At 42.6% G+C, this 24,402-nt stretch overlaps 1 protein-coding gene across 3 annotated transcripts in view; it reads left to right on the top strand.

The window, feature by feature from the left end:
• NCAPD3 (non-SMC condensin II complex subunit D3) overlaps positions 1-24,402 on the top strand; it is a 57,466-nt gene that overhangs the window by 20,241 nt on the left and 12,823 nt on the right. For all 3 annotated transcript variants that reach the window (XM_060160811.1, XM_060160813.1, XM_060160814.1), the window contains 11 exons: positions 4,311-4,384; positions 4,913-5,047; positions 6,075-6,295; positions 12,425-12,616; positions 12,941-13,038; positions 13,135-13,250; positions 16,580-16,687; positions 18,767-18,881; positions 18,982-19,092; positions 21,442-21,680; positions 22,335-22,414. In XM_060160811.1, coding sequence (XP_060016794.1) covers positions 4,311-4,384; positions 4,913-5,047; positions 6,075-6,295; positions 12,425-12,616; positions 12,941-13,038; positions 13,135-13,250; positions 16,580-16,687; positions 18,767-18,881; positions 18,982-19,092; positions 21,442-21,680; positions 22,335-22,414 — 1,489 coding nt within the window. The remainder of the gene's footprint in view (positions 1-4,310; positions 4,385-4,912; positions 5,048-6,074; positions 6,296-12,424; positions 12,617-12,940; positions 13,039-13,134; positions 13,251-16,579; positions 16,688-18,766; positions 18,882-18,981; positions 19,093-21,441; positions 21,681-22,334; positions 22,415-24,402) is intronic.

Here is a 24,402-nt window from a genome sequence, read left to right as displayed (position 1 = left end):
TGGCAGTGAGTGGGGGCTACTCTTCGTTGCGGTGCGCGGGCTTCTCTTTGCGGTGGCTTCTCCTGTTGCAAAGCATCGGCTCTAGGTGCATGGGCTTCAGTAGTTGTGGCTCGCGGGCTCTAGAGCGCAGGCTCAGTAGTTGTGGCACACAGGCTTTGTTCCACAGCATGTGGGCTCTTCCCAGACCAGGGCTCGAGCCTGTGTCCCCTGCATTGGCAGGTGTATTCTTAACCACTGCGCCACCAGGGAAGTCCCCTATCTTACTTTTGATAAACTAAAGTGACTTTTTTGGGGGGTGAGGGTGTGGCTGTGTTGGGTCTTCGTTGCTGCACGCTGGCTTTCTCTAGTTGTGTCAAGCGGGGGCTGCTCTTCGTTGCGGTGCACGGGCTTCTTGTTTCAGTGGCTTCTCGTTGCAGAGTACAGGCTCTAGGCACACAGGCCCTAGAGTGTGCGGGCTTCAGTAGTTGTGGCGTGTGGGCTCGATAGTTGTGGTGTGTGGGCTCTAGAGCGCAGCCTCAGTAGTTGTGGTGCATGGGCTTAGTTGCTCTGCGTCATGTGAGATCTTCCCGGACCAGGGATTGTACCCGTGTCCCCTGCATTCGCAGGTGGATTCTTAACTACTGCGCCACCAGGGAAGTCCCTAAAGTGACATGTTATTGGTATTAACTATACTTTAAAAAATTTGTATAGTTACTACATGCCAGTCACTGTGCTAATAAGTACCTTTGTTGGTGTTTTTTGGTTTTGTTTTGAGAGAGAATTCACATATCATAAAATTCACCATTTAAAGTGTATTGAATTCAGTGGTTTTTAGTATATTCATAAAATTGTGTAATCAACTTCCAGAAACTTTTCATTAGCTGAAAAAGAAACCGCATACCTGTGAGCAGTCACTCTCCATTCTCCCCTCCCCCCTGCCTCTGTCTCTGTGGATTCACCTACTTTGGACATTCCACATAAATGGAATCCCGCAACATGTGACCTGTGGATAGCTTCTTTCATCCACCACTCGTTTTCAGGGTTCATCTGTGTTGTAGCATGTATTAGTACTCTGTTCCTTTTTACGGCTGCATATAGTCCGTTGTATGGATAGACCACATTTTGTGTGTTCATTCAGTCTGGCGGTTCCTCAGAACGTTAGACATAGAGTTACCACATGACTCAGCAGTTCACAGATGGCGTTATCTGATATGATTCCTGAGTGTGCACCCTCAAGGAATGAAAATATATTCATACCCAAAACTGGTACAAGAATGTTCATAAGAGCATTGTTCATAATAGCCAAAAAGGTGGAAACAACCCAAATGTCCACTTATCTTTTTTTTTTTTTGCGACACGCGGGCCTCTCACTGTTGTGGCCTCTCCCATTGCGGAGCACAGGCTCCGGATGCGCAGGCTCAGTGGCTCACGGTTCACGGGCCCAGCCGCTCCGCGGCATGTGGGATCTTCCTGGACCGGGGCACGAACCCGCGTCTCCTGCATCGGCAGGCGGAGTCTCAACCACCGTGCCACCAGGGAAGCCCCCCACTTATCTTTTTGAGGTGAAAGTAATTGATCTATTCTGCATCCAAGTTCCTCATCAGCTATAATGTGCACATATCTTTTTCTCATTTTGTGGGTTATCTTTTCACTTTCTTGACGGTGTTCTAAGAGTTTTATAGTTTTAGCTTTTACATTTTTGTCTTGGTTCAGTTTTGAGTTAATTTTTGCATATGGTGTGAGGTAGGGGTCCAGCTTTCACATGTGAATATCAAATTGATGGAGCACCCTTTGTTTAAAGGACTGTTTTTTCACCTTTGAATGCTCTTGGCACTCTTGTCAAAAATTAGTTGACCATAGGCATATGCGCTTATTTCTGTACTCTCAATTCTATTCCATTGATATTTCATTGTCCATCTGTATGCCGGTACCACTCTGTGTTGATTACTGTTGCTTTACAGTAATTTTGAAATCAGAAAGTGTGGGCTCTGCATCCTTGTTCTTGCTTTTCAGGTTTGGTTTGGCTATTCTGTGTCTCTTGTATTTCCATATGAATTTTAGGTTCGGCTGTCAACGTCTGCAAAAAAGCCAGCTTGCATTTTGATAGGGATTGACCTCTTAATCCATGTGGGGTGTGTTGCCATCTTAAAAATACTGAGTTTTCCAATCCATGAACAAGGGGTGCCTTTCTATATTTAGGTCTCCTTTAATTTGTTTCAATGATGTTTTATAGTTTTCAGTGTATAACTCTTGCTCTTTAAACATATTCCTAAGTATTTTATTCTCTTTGATGCTATTGTAAATGAAATTGCTTGCTTAATTTCAGTTTTGAATTGTTTATTGCTAGGTTTTACAACTGATTTTTGATGATTGATCTTGTGTCCTGTGACACTGTTAAATTTGTTACTAGCTTTAAAAGGTTGTGTGTGTGTGTGTGTGTGTGTGTGTGTGTGTGTGTGTGAGAGAGAGAGAGAGATTCCTTAGGATTTTCTACATATCAGATCATGCCATCTGCGAATAGAGTTATTTGTTTTATCCAGCCTGAATGCCTTTATTTCTTTTTCTTTCCTATTTTCCCTGGCTAGGACCTCTAGTGGTGTTGAAAAGAAGTGGGGAAAGCAGAGGTCCTTGTCTTTCTTCTGTTCTTAGAGGGAAAACTTTTCGTCTTTCACCATTGAGTGGTTAGCTGTGAGTTTTTTCAGGATGGCCTTTATCGGTGTGCAGGAGTTTCCTTCTGTTCTGAGTTTGTTGAGTGTTTTTATCATGAATAGGTGTAGGATTTTGCAAATACTTTTTCTGTGTCTATGGAGATGATCACGTGGCCTTTGTCCTTTGTTCTATGGTGGTATATCACAGTGAGTGATTTTCCCATGTCCTGGGATAAATCCCAAGCATGGCGTATAATCCTTTTTGTATCTTGCTAGGTTTAATTTGCTAATATTTTGCTGAGGATTTTATGTCTATATTCAGAAGGGATTTTTGGGTCTGTTGTACTCTTGAGCTGTTTTGTCTGGTTCTGCTCTCAGGATAATACTGGCTTCACAGAGGGAGGTGGAAAGTGAAACAGAAGAGATTCTGTTTTTTGAAAGAGTTTATGAAGCGTTGATATTAATTTTTGTTAATTGGCGATTTTGTTAACATTTGGCAGGCTTTTCCAGTAAAGCCGTCTGGTCCTGGCCCTTTGTGTATGGGGGGGTAGTGTGTCTTTGTTTCTTCTTAGGTCAGTTTCCCTAAGTCTTATCTTTGTAGAAATTTCATCTAGGTTACTTAATTTGTTAGCATAAAATTGTTCGTAGTGTTCGTAACCTTTTTATTTCTGTAAAGTCAGTAGTAATGTTCCCTCATTCATTCCTAATTTTAGCAATTTGACTCTTCTTTCTTATTTTCTTAGTCTAGGAAAATGTTGTTAATTTTGTTGATATTTTTCAAGGAACCTACTTTGATTTCATTGATTTTCTTTATTGCTTTCTGTATTCTGTTTCATTTTTTAATGTTCTTTCTTGTACCTCAGCAGTTCTTAAGTGTGGTTTGGAGTCCCTAAGCCTCCTTCAGTGGGTCCTTGAAGTTAATACAGTTTTCGTAATAATATTTAGATGTTATTTACCTTCTACACTCTGATTTTCTCACAAGTGTAATTTGGAGTATTGCAGAGGTCCCAGACAGGCAGAAGCAGATAGAAGCAGAGATGGGTATCCAGTTGTCTTTTATTAAGCCAGACATTAAAGAGTTTGCAGAAATGTAAATCAGTGGTATTCTTTTCACTAAATTTTTTTTGTTTTGGACTATAGTTATTTTTTAGTTAAAAAATATACCATTTATAACAATGCCTTGTTATTTTAAAATGAATTATTAAATCTTTTTACAGTTCTCAGTTTAAATTTCTAATTCATATTAAAAGATATAATCCACATTAAAAAAGCTCTTAGGAGTCTTCAGTAATTTATAATAGTGTAAAGGGACCATTAATGGAAAGGTTTTAAAGCTACTGTTATGTATTGTTTTACTTAGTCTTTAAAAAACCTGATGGTTTAGATCTTACCATTTGTAGTAAACATAATAGGGATCTAAATAATTCATTCAGAATTTTAGACTTAGCAGCCTGGATTTAAAATTAAATTTTCCAGAATTTATGCCCTTATAAAATTTTACTACTCTACCTTTTTCATTATTGTGAGTAGCTAATTATTTGAATTTTCTTCTTTTTCTATGTCATTTCATGCTCTGATTTCTTATGATTTAAAACCAGCTAATGAGTCAGTCTGGGATTACAGCATGTTCTCAGGATTGTGTGGTGTGCTCAGGCTGTAATGACTGTGCTGTTTCCTCAACAGGAAGGGGTCTCATGATGATGCTGAGGAGCAGGGTTGGAGATGAGAAGACCAACGTCAGGAAGTCTGCGCTCCAGGTGTGAGTTTTTCTGGACATTCTTTTCATGTACTCTTTTTAAGCACTACCAACTTGAAGATACAAGAGACTATTTTAAAAACCCTTCGGCCATATTCATTACTCACTTTTCCCTTAATGTTAGTTCACCTTGTTCCTGTTAAATGTAAATTACATAGATGAACTGAAGGATCATCTGTTCTTACGTGTTCCTACTGGGTTGCTGGCTTTTTAGGAATCACAATTTTATATCCTTAATTTCATTTTTTAGAATAAGGATTCTTAACCTGGGGACCATGGATGGATTTTGATAGGGTTCATGAAACCCCTGAAATTGTTTCAGAGTACTTGTTTGTATAAAATGTATGTCGGGTTTTCTCCAGAAAGGTGTTAAATTTCATCAGATTCTAAAAGGTGGGAGGAGGGATGGATCTGTGATCTCAAAAATGAAAGAATCACAAACTTAAAAGGCAGTGTTTTGTCTGCAGTTTTGCTTTTTGTATTGACATTATGCCTAAGTCACCCCTTCATGTTACACATGACCTTCTAGGTCTTAGTGAGCATTTTGAAGCACTGTGACGTCTCGGGTATGAAAGAAGAGCTGTCAATCCTGCAGGACCGGTGTCGGGACCTTGCTGTGTCTGTACGCAAGCAGGCCTTGCAGTCTCTCACCGAGCTTCTTATGGTGAGATGCAGCCATCGTGCGTCTGATGGGTGGTATTTTACATTACAAATAATTGAGCTTGATGAAGTACCTGTTAGAAACTCTCCTAAGTCCACTGTAGGATTCTACAGTGTAAGAGAAGGGAATCTGTCCATTACCTCTGGTAGATTGCATTTAGTCATTAGCATGACTAATGCTAGAGAATGCTAATGGTTAGCTTTCTGTTGACTTCAGGTTAAATCTCATATAGAAATGTGAATTTTAAAATTAATTTGGTTAGGTAAGAGGCCTAGATTAATTTTTGTCCATTAAAACCTATATAGGTGATATTGCCAAAAGAGCAGATCCACTAATCCTATATATAATTTACTTTTGCCAAATAATTAATTTTTGAAGAATTTTAAAAGTGAGTTTTTTTCTTTATTTCATGATAGAAGGCATTAAGCAGTGCATGTTTTGACTTTCTCTGTTAGCATCTATTCTAATTACTCCTTCGGATAAAAATTTACTCTTTGCTCTCGATCTTGAATTACGAAAAAGTGCTGCTTCACTACCAATAATGAGATAATCACTGTGTAAGTCTAAAATTCCAGTATGGGATTTCCCTGGTGGCGCAGTGGTTAAGAATCTTCCTGCCAGTGCAGGGTACACGGGTTCAATCCCTGGTCCAGGAAGATCCCACATGCAACGGAGCAGCTAGGCCCGTGTGTCACAACTACTGGGCCTGTACTCTGGAGCCCATGCTGCGCAACAAGAGAAGCCACAGCAATGAGAAGCCCGTGTGCAGCAATGAAGACCCAATGCAGCCAAAAATAAATAAATAAATTTAAAATTTCAGTATTTACTGATTTACAGTTACTGGAGCTTGAATTTGTTTTTCACGTATATTTGGAATGTTGATTTTTTTTTCCACTGTATGTTTTATTTGTAATTATGTGAGCAGCTACTTGTAACATATCCTAAAACATCGATCACAGCTTCCCCGATTTGTGTTGAGACCTGTGATAGCGTAGGCGTCTTTATGACTTCCTGACTTTCAACTCCTCAGGCACAGCCTCAGTGTGTCCAGGTACAGAAGGCCTGGCTGGGGGGGGTTGTCCCGGCCGTGATGGACAGTGAGAACACCGTGCAAGACAAGGCCCTGGAGTGTCTGGACCAGCTTTTGCTGCAGAACATCAGGCATCATGGTCAGTTCCACTACGGGGACAACAGCCAGGTGCTCGCCTGGACGCTGCTGACACTGCTGAGCACAGAGAACCAGGAACTGGGGTACGTTTTTGTGCAACTGGTTGTCCTTATGGGAGGGCTTTCGTTATAAATTCCTGTGTCAATCTCGGAAAATCAGCTCTCCAAATTGCTTAATATACGAAAACTCAATCTTGATCTTTTTCCCTTGACCTAGTTCAAATCTCTTAGCATTTTTGTGGTGACAGTTTTTGTGAAGCCTTCCTTTGCTTTTCTCTGAGTGTTTTCCAGCTTCGAATTGATGTCTTAATATGTAGTAGAAAACATTAATGGATTTGCTATGTTAACATTAACTTTCCACAATACTAGTTATTATGATAGATGACTTCCTGGGTATGACAAGTTAGACTTTTTCTGACATTTTATTGGGTCGGTTGACTTAATCACACTGCAGCATTTTTTCCATTTGATAATATGCTGGGTGTTCACTGTTCAGTGAGCAATGCGGTGAAGAGTTAGCACCTGCACTGATCAATTTTAATCTCTACTGCAGTAATCTTGCAGCTGGTTTGTGTTTGTGCTCCCTTGACTGTCTTTTCCTTTCCTTTTTTTCTAAATTTATCATACAAGTAACACCTCCCTGCTTGTTTACATGTACTTATGGAGGAATTATCATCCAATGAAAAGAATAATAGATTTAGTATCATAATAGGTACTAATAATTGTTAACCATGCTCCAATATAAAATAAAACTTTAAAAAAAATAGATACTGATAGATAATAATAGATTTAGCATACCGTCTGTGGCCCTGGCAAATCACTCCATCTCTCTGGGCCTTAGTTTTCTCATTTGTAAAAAGAGTCGGTTACACTACACGATCTCTTAAGGTCCCTTTTGTTGTTAAAAATCTGACTGAAAATGCATTCACTCATTAAGTATTTTATCATTACCAACTATATGCTTTGCTGAAATTCCTGGAAGGGAGAGGAATTTAGCCAGCAGTAGAATCAACTACTTTTTTGCTTTTCTTAGGGATATCTTACTGTGCACACCCAGTGTATACTAGCTCATGAGAAACTGTTGGGAGGTTTATTTCATTTCTTTTTTTTAACTTTTATATTAAAATATAACATAGAAAAACGTACAAACTGTAAGATCAATAAATATCAAAAAAAATATAGCCATGTAACCACCACCCAGGTCCAAAAATAGAACATTGCTCGGCCTGAGAAAACTCTTCCTTCCAATCGCTCTCCTTCCCTCCTCAAAGGGAACGACCACTGTGATTTTAACACCATGTGTGAGTTTTCTCTACTCTTCATCTTCATGTAAGTGGAATTATGTGGTATGTATTCTTTGTGTGTCCGACTCCTTTTACTCAAAGGAATACAAAATTCATTCAAGTTATTGTGTGCAGCTATAGCTCATTCACTTTCATTGCTGTGTGTATGATATTTGTGAATAAGGTACAGCTTATTTATCCAGTCAACTGTTAATAGATTATGGGTCGTTTCCAGTTTTTTATTACGAGGTATAATGCTGTTGTGAATATTCCCATGTGTATCTTTGGCACACATTTCTCTTGGGTGTACACCTAAGAGCAGTGCTGTTGAGTGTGCTTTTATTCATCTTTCATGGTTACTGCCAGACAGCTTTCCAGAGTGGTGGGACCGAGTTACATTTCCTTGCAGCACTTAATGAGAGTTCCAGTTACTCAAGATTTTGGCCTGCATGTCGTGTTGTCAGTCTTCCTTTTTAGCCATTTTGGTCCATTTTGGACCAATACTGGTATTTCTTGGTGGTTTTAATTTGCACTGCCATGTTGACTAATGCAGTTGAGCCTCTTTTCATAGGTGGATTAGCATTTAGATATTCATATTGTGAATTACCTGCCCAGGTCTCCGGCCCTTTTTTTTTTTTAATTAGGCTGTCACTCTTTTGCTTGTTCACCCCGAAGTGTTCATTATATATTTATGCACAAGCATTGTTGTATGTATTACAGATATCTCTCCTATCCCATGATTTGCCTCTTTACTCTCTTAATGATGTGTTTTGATGAGTTCAGTTTGTCAGTGGTTTTCTTTATGGTTAATGTATTTTTAAAGAAATCTTTTCCTACCTCAGGATCATATACATATTTTCCCATATAATCTCCTAGAAGTTTGATTTTTTTCTTTCCCCTTTATAGTTAGGTCTTTAACTTACCTGCATTTAAGATGTGTCATAGCTTCCTTCATAGGCTCTCTGTTTTCATTTTAAGATGGGGGAAACACCTGTGCATATTTGAAGTCAGAAAAACAGTATGTAGAAAATATCGAGGATGATTGAAAGGGATAAAGTTTCTGAAAAAAAAAACAATATGTGAAAGGATACACTTTATAAAGTAGGAGGAGAGAGCTCCAGAAATAAAAGGAAACAAAGAGAACAGGGAGAAACACAAAAGAGGACATAATATGAGCACTAGAGCTTTTAGCCTTTTTCTTCTCCATAAAGTGATGCTCAGTGTTTGCCCAGTACAGCATGCTCACAGCAGCACGATCCACAACAGCTAAAAGGTGGAAACGATCCAGGTGTCCGTGCACTGAAGAGATAAATAAGATGTGGTCTATACACACAATGAAATATTAGCCTTAAGAAGTCACAAAATTCTGACAGATGCTATAACGTGGATGAACCTTGAAAACATGCTAAGTGAAATAAGCCAGACACGAAAGGACAAATATTGGATGGTTCCTCTTATGTGAGGTCCCTAGAATAGTTGGACTCTGGGAGGCAGAAAGGGGCGGTGGGGAGGAACTGCTTAAGGGGTACAGAGTCTCAGTGTGGGGTGAGAAAAAGCTCTGGAGGTGGGTGGTTGCACAACAGTGCGAATGGGCTTAATGCCACTGATCTCTGTACTTTAAAATGGTTAAAAAGATAAGGTTTGTTATGTACATTACCACAATTTAGAAAACAACGTATTTGCTGAAGTTAGGAAGGAGAGGGTAGAATTAGGGGTAGCAGTTCTCAAAGTGTGGTGGATTCAGGAGCTTAGACTCTTTCTCGTCCTCTTAAAAACACACATACACAGAGAGCTGTGAGTTGTTTTATTTGGGGCTTACTGAGGACTGTAGTCCAGGAGACAGCCTCTCTGTAACTGAGGAACTGCTCTGAAGAGGTGTGGGGGGGGCGGGTCAGTATATATGTGATTTTGGTCAGGGGCGTACGTGCAATCAAGCACACATCTTGGTAGAAGGTTGCTGCTGGTCACGAGGAGCAGATGTGTCTGTTAATGGATTTTAGGGCTTTTCTAGGTATGAGAAGATGCTAGAAATTGGGCTCATAAAATCTTCCTGAAAATACCTACCTATCTGAAGGCCTGTTCTGCCAGTTTTCCGAGAGCACAGAGGGCCTCATTCCTGGTCTTGGCCCAGAACTCCTCTCAGGAGGTGTGGAAGGTCAAGGGACTGCAATGGCCAGTGACCTCATCCTTGTAGAGGCAGATGGCAAGCGGCAGTTTTTAGTTGACAGCCTTTATCATAATATTAAGATGTCATGTGCCATTGCCACTTTTACTCTTTGACAGTACTAGAGTTTCCAGAAGCCATGTGATGATATTGAAATAAATTGAATGGAGAATCAGATGTAAGAATGCACGTCTTTTGTTTAAGCCAGTCCATAAGGAGATTTACAGAAGTATAAAGTAATGTCACTGTTCTTACCAAGTTTTTTTTTGTTTTGAGAAAGATACCAGGTTTTTTTGGGGAAGGAATTGCATTATTTATGTTAACATGTAATTGGCTTATTGTTATTTCTGACAAATTAATAGATAAGTATTTTTAAATTTCTGTTTTAACTTCTAGTATGGCAAATATTGTTAGGTATAACCCGCATGAACAAAAAAGGTCTTCGAGGCAGTCAGTAATTTTTAAGAGTTTAAAAGGGCCCTGAGCAGAAAAAGTGTGAGAGCCACTGAACAAGGAAATCAATTTTAAAAAAGGATTGAGAACAGTAGGTAGTGGAATAGAGTTCTATAAATAAACTCTTGTGATAAGTTCTTTAATAAACAGAAAGTAACTAGGATTCCAGGATCTGCTCAGGACAGGAGACTTCACAGAACAGGTGAGCTTCGAGTTTGGACCTTGGCGGTTAACAAGGGGCGGGAGGTGCTCTTGAGGAGGACGCAGCCAGTGCAGAGCCACGGGCGCATGCGTGGTGTGTGCTGCAGGGGCCCCAGGAGTTCATAGCACAGGAGGTGTCACGGATCGGCTGTGTCTGTGACCAGAGTCTGAGGACACAGACCACTGGTGAATGACTCGAGCTCAAGGCATGGCGACCCGGGTCCAGGGGAAGCAGCTGGCTGAAGAGGAGCTGTCCAGCGGTGGGAAGCCAGGGAGGGGGCACGGGCTCTGAGGGCTGTGGACGCCCTGCACCCTCCACTCTGGTTGCCCACAGTCCAGTGGAAAGGGAGTCACGGCAGCCAGCAGGGAGCACGTGGAGCAGTATGGGTTTTTACCTTTTCTTCTTGTTTTTGAGTTTAGGGTAGCTTCCTTTTGATGGTGGTGTGACCTCAATCATCCCTAGAGGTGGAAAGAGTTGAGAGTAACCAGGCAGGCCTAATGGTGAGGGTCTCCAGGCAGGAAATAGCAACGCAAAGGCTTAGAGGCCTGCCGCTCCAGGAATCCTAACTGAAAGGGCTTCTGGGTGGGGTTGCTGTTGAACAAGACCCGGAAAGCAGAGGTGGGGCAGGGTGGGGGGTGGAGGGAGGGCTGGGGATGGAGTCCCATTTTCAGTGTGTGCTTGCGAGGATCCTGGTGATGGAGGACATCGCCCAGAGTTAGGTTGTAGGTTAGAGAAGATGACTAAGAACAGACCTCTTCAAAATCAGCAGTTGGTGTGATTAGAAGAAAAGGAATTAGTAAGAAGGTCAAACAAGTCGACTGGAGTGTAAGGGAGAGCGTGGTCAGTTCTGTCCAGCAGGGGCCGCTGAGATGGGCACTGAGGGGTGTTGCTTTGGTTTGATATTAGGATAGACGTCGACAGTGCTTTTCAGGAAACCAGGTGGTGTTTGCTGAACTGCATTCTGAGTGGTGCGCCATCCCCTGCTTGTGATGGGCAGTGTGGCTAATGGAGGGTCCAGTTGGGAGGCTTTGGGGACGGCCCAGCCCATGTGGAGGGTGTGCGTGGTCAGAGAGGAGCCAGATTTGAGGTCTCAGACCTGGAAGTTCAGAGGATGTTTTGTCATTCTGTTGGCTTCCTGCAGTAAACTTCAGTTAATACTCTGTGATGCTTGTACATAAACTTTTAAATATTTGTTGATTTCATGTATCTTGCTTTTGGATAGCAGTCACATATAAATTATGTTAGTCGTTTGCAGTAAAACTCTAGATGGATTTTTAACCAAAAGCTAATTTATTAATAAAACCATTCATTTATATGCATATGCTTATTGTGTGTAGATGTGTTTATTTTCTTATAGTTGCCTTCTGTGTGCTTTGAGAATTCTTTTTTTCATTTAATGAGAAAGTCTTGCTAATCTGAGTGTGTGTATGTGCCTAGCAGTAGAAGAAATTAATTGGGGGAAGGAATGTATTTGTCTCTCCACTTAAATATATAATACTGCATTTGTCTCATGAGTCATATGATGTCATTCAGTGCTATAGGAAAAAGTAAAATAAGAAATGGTTTAAAAATAGCAATGACATCACACAAACACTTTAATACATCAGAAGCATTTTTTATTTTAGAAAAGTTTGATATATGTATTTCTGAGTGGTATTGGCAGGTCATAGCAAAGTCGAGCTCATTTAATATCACCATATTTAAATGCTAGGATGTCATTTCTCTCCAATCCTTCCATTGAAAAAAGGACAATGTCTACATTTTTTTGTCACTAAAATCCTGTAGACTCTGGATGTACCTGTTATTGGTAACTTACCCATATGTTTGCATAGAAATTTTAGAGGGTCTCAAGTGAATTATGAAATTTTATTATTTTCTTTAAAAATAAATACTTTATGGGCAGGGGAGGGGTAAATATACCTTATTCAGTGTAATAATAATTAGAAAGATACCTAGTTTGCTATCAGATGAGCCACTAGCCAGGAACCTCTGTTCACATGTTTTATGTGCCAGAATCCTAGAGCAGAAGTTGATACCCTTCACTGAGGGGCAGGTCTGAACAGTTTTGTGTATTTACAGTTACAATTCTGCTTTCTCATCTTTTTTTCCAGCCGCTATTTAGATAAGGCTTTTCATGTCTGGTCCAAGAAAGATAAGTTCTCCTCCACTTTTGTAAACAATGTGCTCTCCCACACTGGCAAGGAGCACTCTGCCCCGGCCTGGATGCTGCTCTCCAAGGTTGCTGGCTCGTCACCCACGCTGGACTACACCCAAATCATAAAGTCCTGGGAGAAAATAAGCAGGTTCGCATGCTTGTGATTTAGCTGCCACCAGACACGAGAGAGTCTTGGAAACAAAGCTCATGTCTTAAGGAAGTGGGCTCTTTCATAGCTCTTAATATACACAGATCTTTTCTTTAAATTCTGGCGTAAAAACAAACATGAAAAAAAGAATCACTTTTAGGCTTTGATTGTCCAAGTACATTAAGTGCCTTAATGCTCCCCAACTCGACTCCTAAACCATGTTACCCTACTTCCTCCAGTACTGGTAATCCAAAAGAAAAGTATTTTGTTGGCAGCAATTTTTACTTTGGTTCTATACTGATATTTCTTCTGCCCTTTCCACAGGCAGCAGGACCCCAATGCAGACACCTTAGGGCACATCCTCTGTGTTATCGGGCATATTGCAAAGCATCTTCCTCAGAGCACCCGGAACAAGGTGACAGGTGAGTGTCTACCGGAGAATCGTGAAAAGGCTTTGCCTCTCACTTTATATATATTTTTAAGAGTTAAACTTCAAGGGAATTAACTCTCTTTTTTAGATGTTATCAAAAGTAAGCTGAATGGATTCTGGTGGTCACCAAAGTTGATCAGCCCAGCTGTTGATACTTTGCAAAGACTCTGTAGAGCATCTGCAGAGACGCCAGCGGAGGAGCAGGTACGCTACAGACTCTCTTGGGTGTGTCTGTCATTTGTCTGTACGTAGACATAAAGCTCTGCCTTGAAGCTGGGGGCGTGTTCTCTGCGGAGAACCTGGAAGGGTGGGTGGTCCCCAGCAGTTAGTTCTCCAAGGAAGCACCTACGTGACAAGCAGTTGACAGTCCCCAAGAAGATCTTGGCTGCTGAAGACACACAGCTCCTTTAGGAGGTCACCTCCTTGGTTCTGAGTACCAGTGTCTTCTAGGAAGCACAACTGGCGGGACACCTGTTTCCAGGATCGAATCTACAAGGTTGTCTTAATCATCGTAACCTCGGTGCTCACAATAGCCTGTTAGACCCTCCTCCCTCACTCCAAGGATGTGTAAGCGGTTTCCTCCTAGTCACGGCTTCCCTCCAGACCAGAAGATTTCTGATTAGTCATCATCCTGTCACCCTAGTATCTCTTGTCCCCAGAGTTCCCAGAGCCTCCTGCTGACATTCTCTGTGGATTCATCATCACAACTCCAAACCAGCGTTCTGTGTGACACAGAGGGTTACTTTGACTCCCCCAAAGCTATCCATTTAAGTATCTCTAATGATAAATTATCTTACTACCATGTATTCAGTTTTTATCATGAAATATACTCCTAGACAGTGCTAATCATAATGAAAAATTTTCAGACTGGGGGTTATTAATAATGATTTTAGAAGTCAAAAATTAAATAATTGCTGAAATATATTTAAATCTCCCAGAATAAAAACATTATTGCTTCGTCTGAGCTACTTGCCACCTTCCTAAGCTTCATTTTCTTGTATAAGTTCTTTTTAAAAAGTCCTTTCCTGATAAGTTAACCATTGTAGTAAGACAATATACTGTAACTTTTTTGCTTAGGACTTAAAGCAGGTTGAAATTTAGTTAATTAAAAATGCCCAGCTCTTTCTGTATCTGGTGTTTTCCTGGCATAAACCTTTTGGCACTTTTTGGTGAAGAGGATACTTGCTTTATTTGATTTTCTATTTATCTCTGATCGAAGAAAGTGTGTGAAAAACTTTTAAATAAGGAACATTACCTAAGTAGGGAGCATATTTGAATAGCAGAAAACAGGTAAAAACAAAACAAAAGATGATGAGGAACAAACGCTGTAGGAAAGAATGAAGGTTCTGTGGCAGAATGTGAGGGCGCCGTCCCCCAAGTGTCTGCGGCATGTCGCTTGTTAGTGCGGAGCCAGGCCTGCACCATGGGCCCCGCTTCCTGGGGCTGTGTGGCTCCCCAGCACTGGCTGGAGAGGGTCTGCATTGTGGGGAGCCAGGGCCGTAAAGACTAAATGTCTGCCCACCACCGGCCACAGTCATTAGAACAGTAAGTTGTGTCATTGTTAGTCTGTGGGGAAGGCTGAGTTGTCATCAAACATAGAAACTGAGACCCAGAAGGGAGAGGAACTCACTGCTGCGTTAGGAGAAGAGCAGGGTGTTAGCTTTGCCAAGACCACCTCCCTTGGTGGTGGGCAGTGGACTAAGGCCCTGAGACTTCCCAGAATCTCAGGATACTTTACATCCAAGTGACCAGAAACGTACTTGTGCTTCTTTTATCTGTAAATGAATGTCCTGTATTTTACAGAGAAAAACAAGTTACCCAAAGAATAGACCATCAAGATGTAGCTCAACAGCAGCACGTGTGAGAGGCTTGGTCTTTGGGCATCGTTGCTCTCTGCAAGCTTGGTGTGAGCTCATAGCATTCTGAGGCTGTCGTTGAAGAAGTGGGTGCAGGTGTGGACTGTGGGAGTAGAGATCATGTCTGGAACAGGTGCTCGTCCTGCTGTCTGTACACTCGATTCTAAGGCCACGTACTGCCATTCTGTCTCAGTGACAGCCATTCAGAGAACGTGGATGAGACCAGATGGATGTATCCAAGGAGAGCAGTCAGCAGGGTGACAGAGCAGGCTGGCCGGGAGCGCTGAGGGCCTGGCGTGTTTAGCTGGAGAAGGAAGTGTGGGGAGGCCGGCTGCCTGGCTTAATACACATGAATGAAGGACCCAAAGGACAGAGAACTGGATTTATTTGGCGTCACAGAGCACTGATTTCGACCAGTGGGTGGAAATTGCAAGGAGACAGATTTTGCCCAATTGAAGAAAAACTGTACTGAGGTCTGCCTAGACTGGACAGACTTGCCTCTGGACACGTCTCTCTGGTTAGTGGGAGTCACACTGGAAGCGTGACAGGAGCCCCTGCATGGAGAGAGCCCAGGGCGGGCTGGCTGGCGGCTCGCCCAGACTCTGAGGTCTTCCTCTCACTAGCAGCCGGGTGCTGGGCCTAAAGGACTCAGCCAGGCTAGGACAGAGCACGTGCATTTCAGAAGCTCCAGGTTGTGCAGTCTATTAACATCTTAAGTGCAGTCATTTTGTAAAACGTTAATAAAGACAATAGCTTTGACACATTTTAGGCCGAGTCAGACTACAAATGTCTGGATCGTGATGGTGGTTTGCCAGCAATTTGGCAAACTTAGAGTACCGTCTTGTGGTATTGCTGCTGGGCACTCCCTGGGGTGTGGTTCACACTGCCCCTTCCTAAGGCACCTGCCACATAGTGTGGGAGACCTACACATTAACCTGTAATCCCAACGTCTTAGAATAATTCCTGAAACAGAACCGAGTGTCTGGTAACATGGCGGTCCTGGGGCGGAGCCACTCAGCTCAGCCTGGGTGTGTAGGGACGGCCTCCTGGGAAAAGTGGCTTCTGGGTTATAGGGTGTGACCGAGCTCCTCACTTAGCCCATAAGCGTGGTGAGATGTGTGGGCCGGAGGTGGGACCCCCTTGAGGTCACTTTAACTAATAAGAGACTCTGAAAACTTCTCTCTAATAAATACATTTCAGGAGGGTAAAAACTGTTCTTTTTTATTCTATGTGTTTTTAAAATATACTCTTTATTACAGTAGTTAATTCATCATCTACATATGCCAGAAGAATTGCAATGTTTTTCTCTATTGGAGGAGCACTGCTATTACAGATCTCTTATAAATTAGGGCAGTAGATCTTCCTAAATAGATATCTTTCCCTCTTATAGGGCAAATGTAACAATAGAAAGAAAGATAATACATAAATATATATGTTTGTAGTAAATATAGTATATTACAAAGAACATACATAAGTGTTCTTCGTGAATTCTACTTAGCCAGTTTGCATTGCGAGATTGCTAAAAGAGCAAAGATGCAAAAGCATGATGGCTGGGGTTTCCATGGCTTGCGGTTTATGCATTTGAAGGCCATAGAGTTTCTTGTGAGCAAGTTGTGTGTCGCGGGCAGTCTGATGGATGCACGGTGCCCTTCAGAGATGGCCTTTGACTTGCCGCAGGGACTACTGGTGCAGGCGTGCGGGGACGTGCTCTCTGCCTGCGTGCGCTGCCTCTCTGACATAGTTCTGAAGGAGGACGGGACCGGGAGGATGAACGAAGACCTGGCGGTGAGTAGCTGCTGCTCTTAGCGTCCTCCTCTCCTGCTTGTGTCGGCTGGGCCTGTAGACGGCTTTGTGAGGTGCGTTTTCAATACTCTTAGCAAGAAAAGGATTTTCCTAGCCTGGGGCTTACTTGTTTTTTTAGAATTTTTTATCGATGACCTATTCATTTTTCTCTCCCATACTTATCATCTGGGGGAAAATGATGGTAAATCCTTCTCCCAGTTGGGTCGTGTGAGATTCCTGATCCAACAGGGAAAACACAGTGTGTGTTGTGAGCTCAGAAGTAATAAGGTGAGAAAAGAGTAAAGTGAGCATCCTCTTTGTTCTTTTGGCTTGTTGGTTTGATTTTTTTTTTTTAATTGTCTAATGTGTCTGGCAAGCTGTTTGAATATCAGACTATAGAGCAGCTCCCAGGTCATGTCTAAAACAAATGGAATATTTGAGAGCTGGAGAAGCTGCTGCCCTGGGAGCAGTGAGAGTGTGTGGCATGCACCCTGCTTTAGAAATGGTGCCGTGAAGAGGTGCCTTTGAGCCAGTGAACGCGGGGCCCGCTTTCTGGTTCAAGTAGCTGACTGTCAACAAAACGTGGTGATTCTGATTCCAGCATCTGACACTGTCCCATAAGGACAAAAATGAGCTGCTTTTTGATGCCCTTCAGACTAGGCCATCATTTCGCCAAAACTGGTCATTTTCCTTGTCTGTTTGAAAATTAGTAGAGCACTTCCCTTCTGTGTTCAATTCCTGCTTTGGCCCCTCGCACTTGGACCTGGGGATTGATGGCCGTGTTTAGATTTGTTGGAGGAGAAGACCCTTTGTGCCAAGGCATTAATACGGACCCAGTTCAGTAATAAAAATATCCTGATCACCGAGATCCCAGATGTTTTGGGTCAGAGGTCGCAATGTTTAGAGTGGTCCCGACCTAGGGTTTCTCTGGAGGGTCTTGCTCCGCTAATTTGTCTGGGATTCCCTACCCAGTCTAAGAAAAACGCTTATTATGACCAGTGAGTTTTCCCCGCTAAGATTTTTTTTTTCCCTGTTAAATATGTCACCAAAATTTACCCTTTGGTCAAAATATGTGGAGAAGTTTGCCCTATATATATTGTTTATTTCACTCTTCTTTAACTATAATTTAAATGTGCCGCTAATCCACTGAGATACAGTGTGTTCAGTTCTTTTTAAACACACACATCCTTATTATGAGCTTTTTTACTCTTAAAAAGCCTTTATTCAACATTTTACTGTTTATTTAGCATCACCCTTGTATTTTTACGATTAAAAAAATAAGTATTACTTAACTGTTCAGCTGAAGGTCCTTAATAAAGACACAGTAGTGGTGGCTTGAGGAAGCAAATTCTCACAAGTTTTGGTAGGAGTCTTACTAGTAAGCTAAGCAGGAGGACAGTTTGGAAGTGAGTTTAAAGCGTGCAACAGGCTATATGCCCTCTCACCCCGCACTTCCCCTCTGAGGAGGCAGAACACTGTCCCAGGACGCAAAGGTGTCCATCAGAGCTGATGCAAACAGGAAGGGATTATGTCAACATAAATGTATAGTAATAGTGCGGTCAACCTTGATGACATTCAGAGTTTTTAACATATTTATGTAGTCATTAAACATATTGATCGTATATATTGACATGAAAGGATGCCTGATACTGAAATTTAGAATCACAAACTTCAACCTACTGTGACTGGCAAGTGTGAGAAAAGCAAACAGAAAAGCCCTGTGACTATAAAAATACTTTGAAAAGAAAGCCATACAGAAAAACAAGGATGGTGTCTGTGGGTGGCAGGATTGTAAGTCAGCTGTTCCGTGTCCCCACTTACCCAGAAGCACCGAGGTACACTCTGTTGTCATAGCACCCCTTTGACTGGCAGGAGTATCTAGATACAGATGATAAACCTATACAGTCACCCTAGTTGAAGCAGTGACTGGATTTTTTACAATGGCTGTGTGTTGTTGCAGGGAAAAAAACCAGCTATTTAATTTGGGGGACAGAAAAAGTACTCCACTGACATGGCCTTAACCTAGCTAGAGTTCATTTTTCTTTTGACTTATTCTTACTGCAAAACCAATTCTCTTTACAGGTGAAGTACATTTTTACCTTAGGAGACGTAGCCCAGCTTTGTCCAGCCAGAGTGGACAAGAGAGCCTTCCTGCTGATGCAGTCCATCCTGGCTGCTTCTGCCAGCACGGAGCATTGTAAGGCCCTTGGCGTGCCTTCCGCGCCTGCTGCTTCGGGGCTGGGTTTGCCTTGTAGCAGTGCAGCAAGACCTCTCCTGCCTTCTCTTCCCTCCTGTAGTGACCATGTCGGACCCAGGCAGCAGTGAGGCCGCATCCTCCCAGCCCATCTCCCAGTTCCAGGGCTCTGTCATGCCCTCTGTGATCAGAGCACATGCCGTCATCACCTTGGGTGAGTAAGGAGACACGGGGCAGCCTCTCCACGTGTGCTTTGTGATTTATAAGCTTGTAAGCTCGGGAGGTAACTGTAGGAGCGCCCAGCTCTGCAGGACACTCCCTGTTTAATTTATTACCATCAAACCTGTGATTTTTTTATACTCATAATGTAGCACCATGAAGTCTGTTCTTCAAGAGCTGTATGCCAGGCACTGCACTGAGTTCTGGGAATGAAGAAATAAGTTTGCAGTTCACATCATAAAGAGATGGTTTATCTTAGAGGAAAGCATAGGTAGAACACTCTGTGACATAAATCACAGTAAGATTCTTTTTGACCCACCTTCTAGAGAAATGGAAATAAAAATAAACAAATGGTACCTAATGAAACTTCAAAGCTTTTGCACAGCAAAGGAAACCATAAACAAGCTGGAAAGACAACCCTCAGAATGGGAGAAAATATTTGCAAATGAAGCAACTGACAAAGGATTAATCTCCAAACTTTACAAGCAGCTCATGCAGCTCAATATCAAACAAACAAAATCCAAAAATGGGCAGAAGACCTAAGTAGACATTTCTCCAAAGAAGATATACAGATTGCCAACAAACACATGAAAGGATGCTCAACACCACTAATCATGAGAGAAATGCAAATCAAAACTACCATGAGGTATCACCTCACACCGGTCAGAATGGCCATCATCAAAAAATCTACAAACAATAAATGCTGAAGAGGGTGTGGAGAAAAGGGAACCCTCTTGCACTGTTGGTGGGAATGTAAATTGATACAGCCACTATGGAGAACAGTATGGAGGTTCCTTAAAAATCTAAAAATAGAACTACCATACAACACAGCAATCCCACTACTGGGCATATACCCTGAGAAAACCATAATTCAAAAAGACACATGCGGGCTTCCCTGGTGGTGCAGTGGTTGAGAGTCCGCTTGCCGATGCAGGGGACACGGGTTCGTGCCCCGGTCTGGGAAGATCCCACATGCCGCGGAGCAGCTGGGCCCGTGAGCCATGGCCGCTGGGCCTGCATGTCCGGAGCCTGTGCTCCGAAACCGGAGAGGCCACAACAGTGAGAGGCCTGTGTACTGCAAAAAAAAAAAAAAAAAGACACATGCACCTCAATGTTCATTGCAGCTCTATTTACAATAGCCAGGACATGGAAGCAACTTAAGTGTCCATCGACAGATGGATGGATAAAGAAGATGTGGCACGTATATACGATGGAATATTACTCAGCCATAAACAAACGAAACTGAATTATTTGTAGTGAGGTGGATGGACCTAGCGTCCGTCATACAGAGTGAAGTAAGAAAGAGAAAAACAAATAGCGTATGCTAACACATATATATGGAATCTAAAAAAAAAAAAAGAAATGGTTCTGAAGAATCTAGGAGCAGGACAGGGATAAAGACACAGGCATAGAGAATGGACTTGAGGACACGGGGAGGGGGAAGGGGAAGCTGGGATGAAGTGAGAGAGTGGCATGGACGTATATACACTACCAAATGTAAAAGAGCTAGCTAGTGGGAAGCAGCCACATAGCACAGGGAGATCAGCTTGGTGCTTTGCGGTGACCTAGAGAGTTGGGATAGGGAGGGTGGGAGGGAAACGCAAGAGGGAGGGGATGTGGGGATATATGTATACGTATAGCTGATTCACTTTGTTATAAAGCAGAAACTAACACACTGACACACAAAAAAAGACAGTTTATTTGATACTTTCCATGACCTCACACTGTTGTTTATCTTAAGAAGACCGACTTCTGTCAGTATTCGCAAACAAAATTTGAATTTTCTTTGTGATTGTGTATACTCAACGCGAGTTACGAATTTTTGGTAATAATGGTTATTTTTCAGAAATCTCAGAAGTGTAAATAAGAGCAAAGTGTTCCCCGGGCCAGAAAAAAAAAAACAAAACTCAACAACAGCCTTCCTTCTTCTAACTATGAACAAGAAGTGAAATAAATGACACGATTATCTATTCACCTAGCTCAGATTTCAAGTTCATTATTAAACTTTTCAGCTTCTATCAATTATGTGTATAATCAAAAGTAAAAAGTATCATCGGTTACATTTTATTCGTCATTTTCCAGGTAAGTTGATAACTCCAAAATTCAGATGTTGACTTTAAAAGGAAGTGAAGGAACATCTCAGAGTGTCTGCCTTGTGAAACCCGGGGGTATATGGTGCTTCTTAATATTTAGTATGGGTCTGTCTGCCTTAGAGTTTTTGTTTGTGATTGTTGATGTGATGTTTTCACTTTGATTAAATAAAATCCATAGCAGGATACAGCTGGAGAAAATGTGAGGCAGAGAATGAGAATAGAGTCAGGGTGTCTTTCTTTCTTGGTGGCAGGGAAGCTGTGCTTGCAGCACGAGGATCTTGCAAAGAAGAGCATCCCGGCCCTGGTGCGGGAGCTGGAGGTGTGCGGGGATGTGGCCGTCCGCAACAACGTCGTCATCGTCCTGTGCGACCTCTGCGTCCGGTACACGGTCATGGTGGACAAGTACATCCCCAACATCTCTGTGTGTCTGAAGGACTCGGACCCCTTCATCCGCAAGCAGACCCTCTTCTTGCTCACTAACCTCCTGCAGGTGCGCATGAGGGCTCGCCAGGCCGGCTGCTCCTGTTCAGGGGTCTGAGCAGTGTAGGCGTCGGGCTGCACCGTAGTAGAGGCACAGGTATTTGCTCACGTGCGGTTTCACATACCACTCTTCTGACGTTCCGGACAGACGTTTAAACAGATTGATACTTCCTAATATTCTTTCTGAGTGTTTGTCCAGAGATCCCGTTGTGCAGGGTGAAGTTTGTTTTCACAAGTAAACAGCACGTAGAGAAAAGCACGTATAGACGAGTAGGTCTGGTTCCGATTCTGTGAACGGTCGGGGTTCCCAGACGGACGTTCATCGTTTGTACAACGAGGGCCCTTGCGCTTGCCCGGGTGACCTTGCAGACATGCTCCCAGAGCCTGCAGAGACACGTCTGCGTGGACAGAGCGCGAGAGCGCGTGTGTAGCCTGATGTGAGGGGAAAATGCTATTTGATCTTTAAGTGAGTTGTGTGTCTGTTCTGATGCGTCCATGCCCTCACTGTCTCGTGCGGGGTGCAGCCGCCTCCCCGCCTGCAGGGGCACTGAGTCACGGTCGGGCTCTCCTGCCCACACTCTCCCATGTGAGCGCCCATGGCCCCAGGGACAGAGGGCTGTGTGCTGAGGCCCCTGTAAGCGTGAGCCTTTGTTCTCTCGAGCAGGAGGACTTCGTGAAGTGGAAGGGCTCCCTGTTCTTCCGGTTCGTCAGCACGCTGGTGGACCCGCACCCAGACATCGCCAGGTGAGTCTTTTTCCTCACGCCAGCCAGCCGAGTGATTGGCCTAGTTTCTGGAAAAGATCTCTTTTTCTTTAAAACTGGTTTAGAGTTGTGTTATTTAGGATTTAGTGAACCTTCGGCAGTTGCCGGAAAATTAGCCGATTTTTAAAATGCTAAGCTGTGTAACAAAGCTTTAGTTTTCGCATAAGTTTAAAAACAAAAAACAAAGAAGCCCTTGTCCAGATTGACTATCGAATAATCCCAGCACTGACCACATTTGCTGACACTTTGTTCTTCCAAACGGAGGAGTGAAGAGCAGTGTGAGCCTCTGTTGTGGTCAGCTGTCAGAGCAGAAGCCAGTAACTGTTGACTTCTAGGCCAGTACAGTAAGAGTTCAGACTTTCTTCTAAGTGCAGAAACTGTAAGGAAGAAATTCTAGGGATTAACACAGAATTGCAGTGTGAAATCATACAGTTTACAAGGCTCCTTGGAAATGGGTGTTTCCCAAGAATTGGAAGGCAGGGGGACTGCCTTGCCACTGTTAATTCTTCCCCTTCTATAATTAAAGATTTATTTTCAAGGGGTTTAGAAATGATCTCACAGAATTTGCTAACCTTGATTATATTACATGAGTAATTCTTTTTAAAGCAAGTCTGCAGTTGGAAAATAGAATGTTGAATGCATGGCAGAAGCTACCACAGTTGGGAAGAGGTCTTTACAGATTCATTAACTATAAATAGCATATAGTAATGGGTTCCTCTGGTTCTAAATATGGTCACCAGTGGTTTATTCTAGTCCCATGGAAGGATTTCTGTTCGGTTTCCTTTGGGTATGTTTTTCCAAGGAGAAATATTTTACATAGTAAACTGGTAGAAGGTTAACATCCTAATTAGCACGTCTAGAGTCAGAGACGAAAAAGCTAAGGCTGCTATGCTTTCTTTTTCTGTGTATAATTGGGAAAGAGATGGGGCAGCTATGCCGTGCCCTCTCACCTTCCCCCTGTGCCCCAGGCCGGCCCTGCAGCCCGTGTGCCACGTGCGGCCCAGGAGCAGGCAGGAGCACCAGTGCTGGGGGGCTTTGGGAGGACACACCCGGGAGGGGAGGGTGGGTGTTTAACCTGCACGTTGGTGTCTTCCCCTTGCGTCAGCTCCTCCACGTGTATGTTACAGCCTTGTTCGCTCCGTAGACCACATGCAGGGCCTGTTCCACAGGTGATGAGAGCATGAGTCAGAAGGAAACTAGGACAGGCAGACATCTCCACTGTAGTGAGAAAACCAGTACTTCTGGTAACATTTTCTCCCTCCCCCTTAAATCTTTCCATTTTATCCCTGCGATCTGGATTTGTTTGAACCATGGTAAAAATGTGGAGCATGATTTGAAAAGGTTTGAAAAACTAAATCTGTCCTCTATTTTTAGGCCAAAGGTCAGGCCTATCTGCTTACTTTAAACACCTTAATTTTTCCATATGTATCTGCTAAGACAGCTCTTCCCAAGAGACTATAGCGGCAGAGCCCTGTGAATTTATTTTTGGTCCAGGTGGTAGATTTCCTGGCAATTCTGGCATGAACAAAATTGCATGACATTTTTTAAAATTAATTTTTATTGGAGTATAGTTGATTTACAATGTTGTGTTTCTGCTGTACAGCAAAGCGAATCAGTTATACATATACGTATATCCACTCTTTTTTAGATTATTTTCCCCTATAGGTCATTAGAGAGTATTGAGTAGAGTTCCTGTGCTATACAGATCCTTAATAGTTATCTATTTTATATATAGTAGTATGTGTATGTCAAGCCCAATCTCCCAGTTTACCCCTCCCCTCGTTTTCCCCCTTGGTAACCATAAGTTTGTTTTCTACATCTGTGACTTTTGGTTTTGTAAATAAATTCATTTGTACCATTTTTTTTTTTGGTTCCACCTGTAAGTGATATCATGATATTTGTCTTTCTCTGTCTGGCTTACTTCAGTCAGTATGACAATCTCTAGGTCCATCCATGTTGCTGCAAATAGC

Source organism: Lagenorhynchus albirostris, chromosome 9, assembly GCF_949774975.1.
Source record: "Lagenorhynchus albirostris chromosome 9, mLagAlb1.1, whole genome shotgun sequence".
Classification (NCBI taxonomy): Eukaryota; Metazoa; Chordata; class Mammalia; order Artiodactyla; family Delphinidae; genus Lagenorhynchus; species Lagenorhynchus albirostris.
This window is presented reverse-complemented; position numbering and strand designations above follow the sequence as displayed.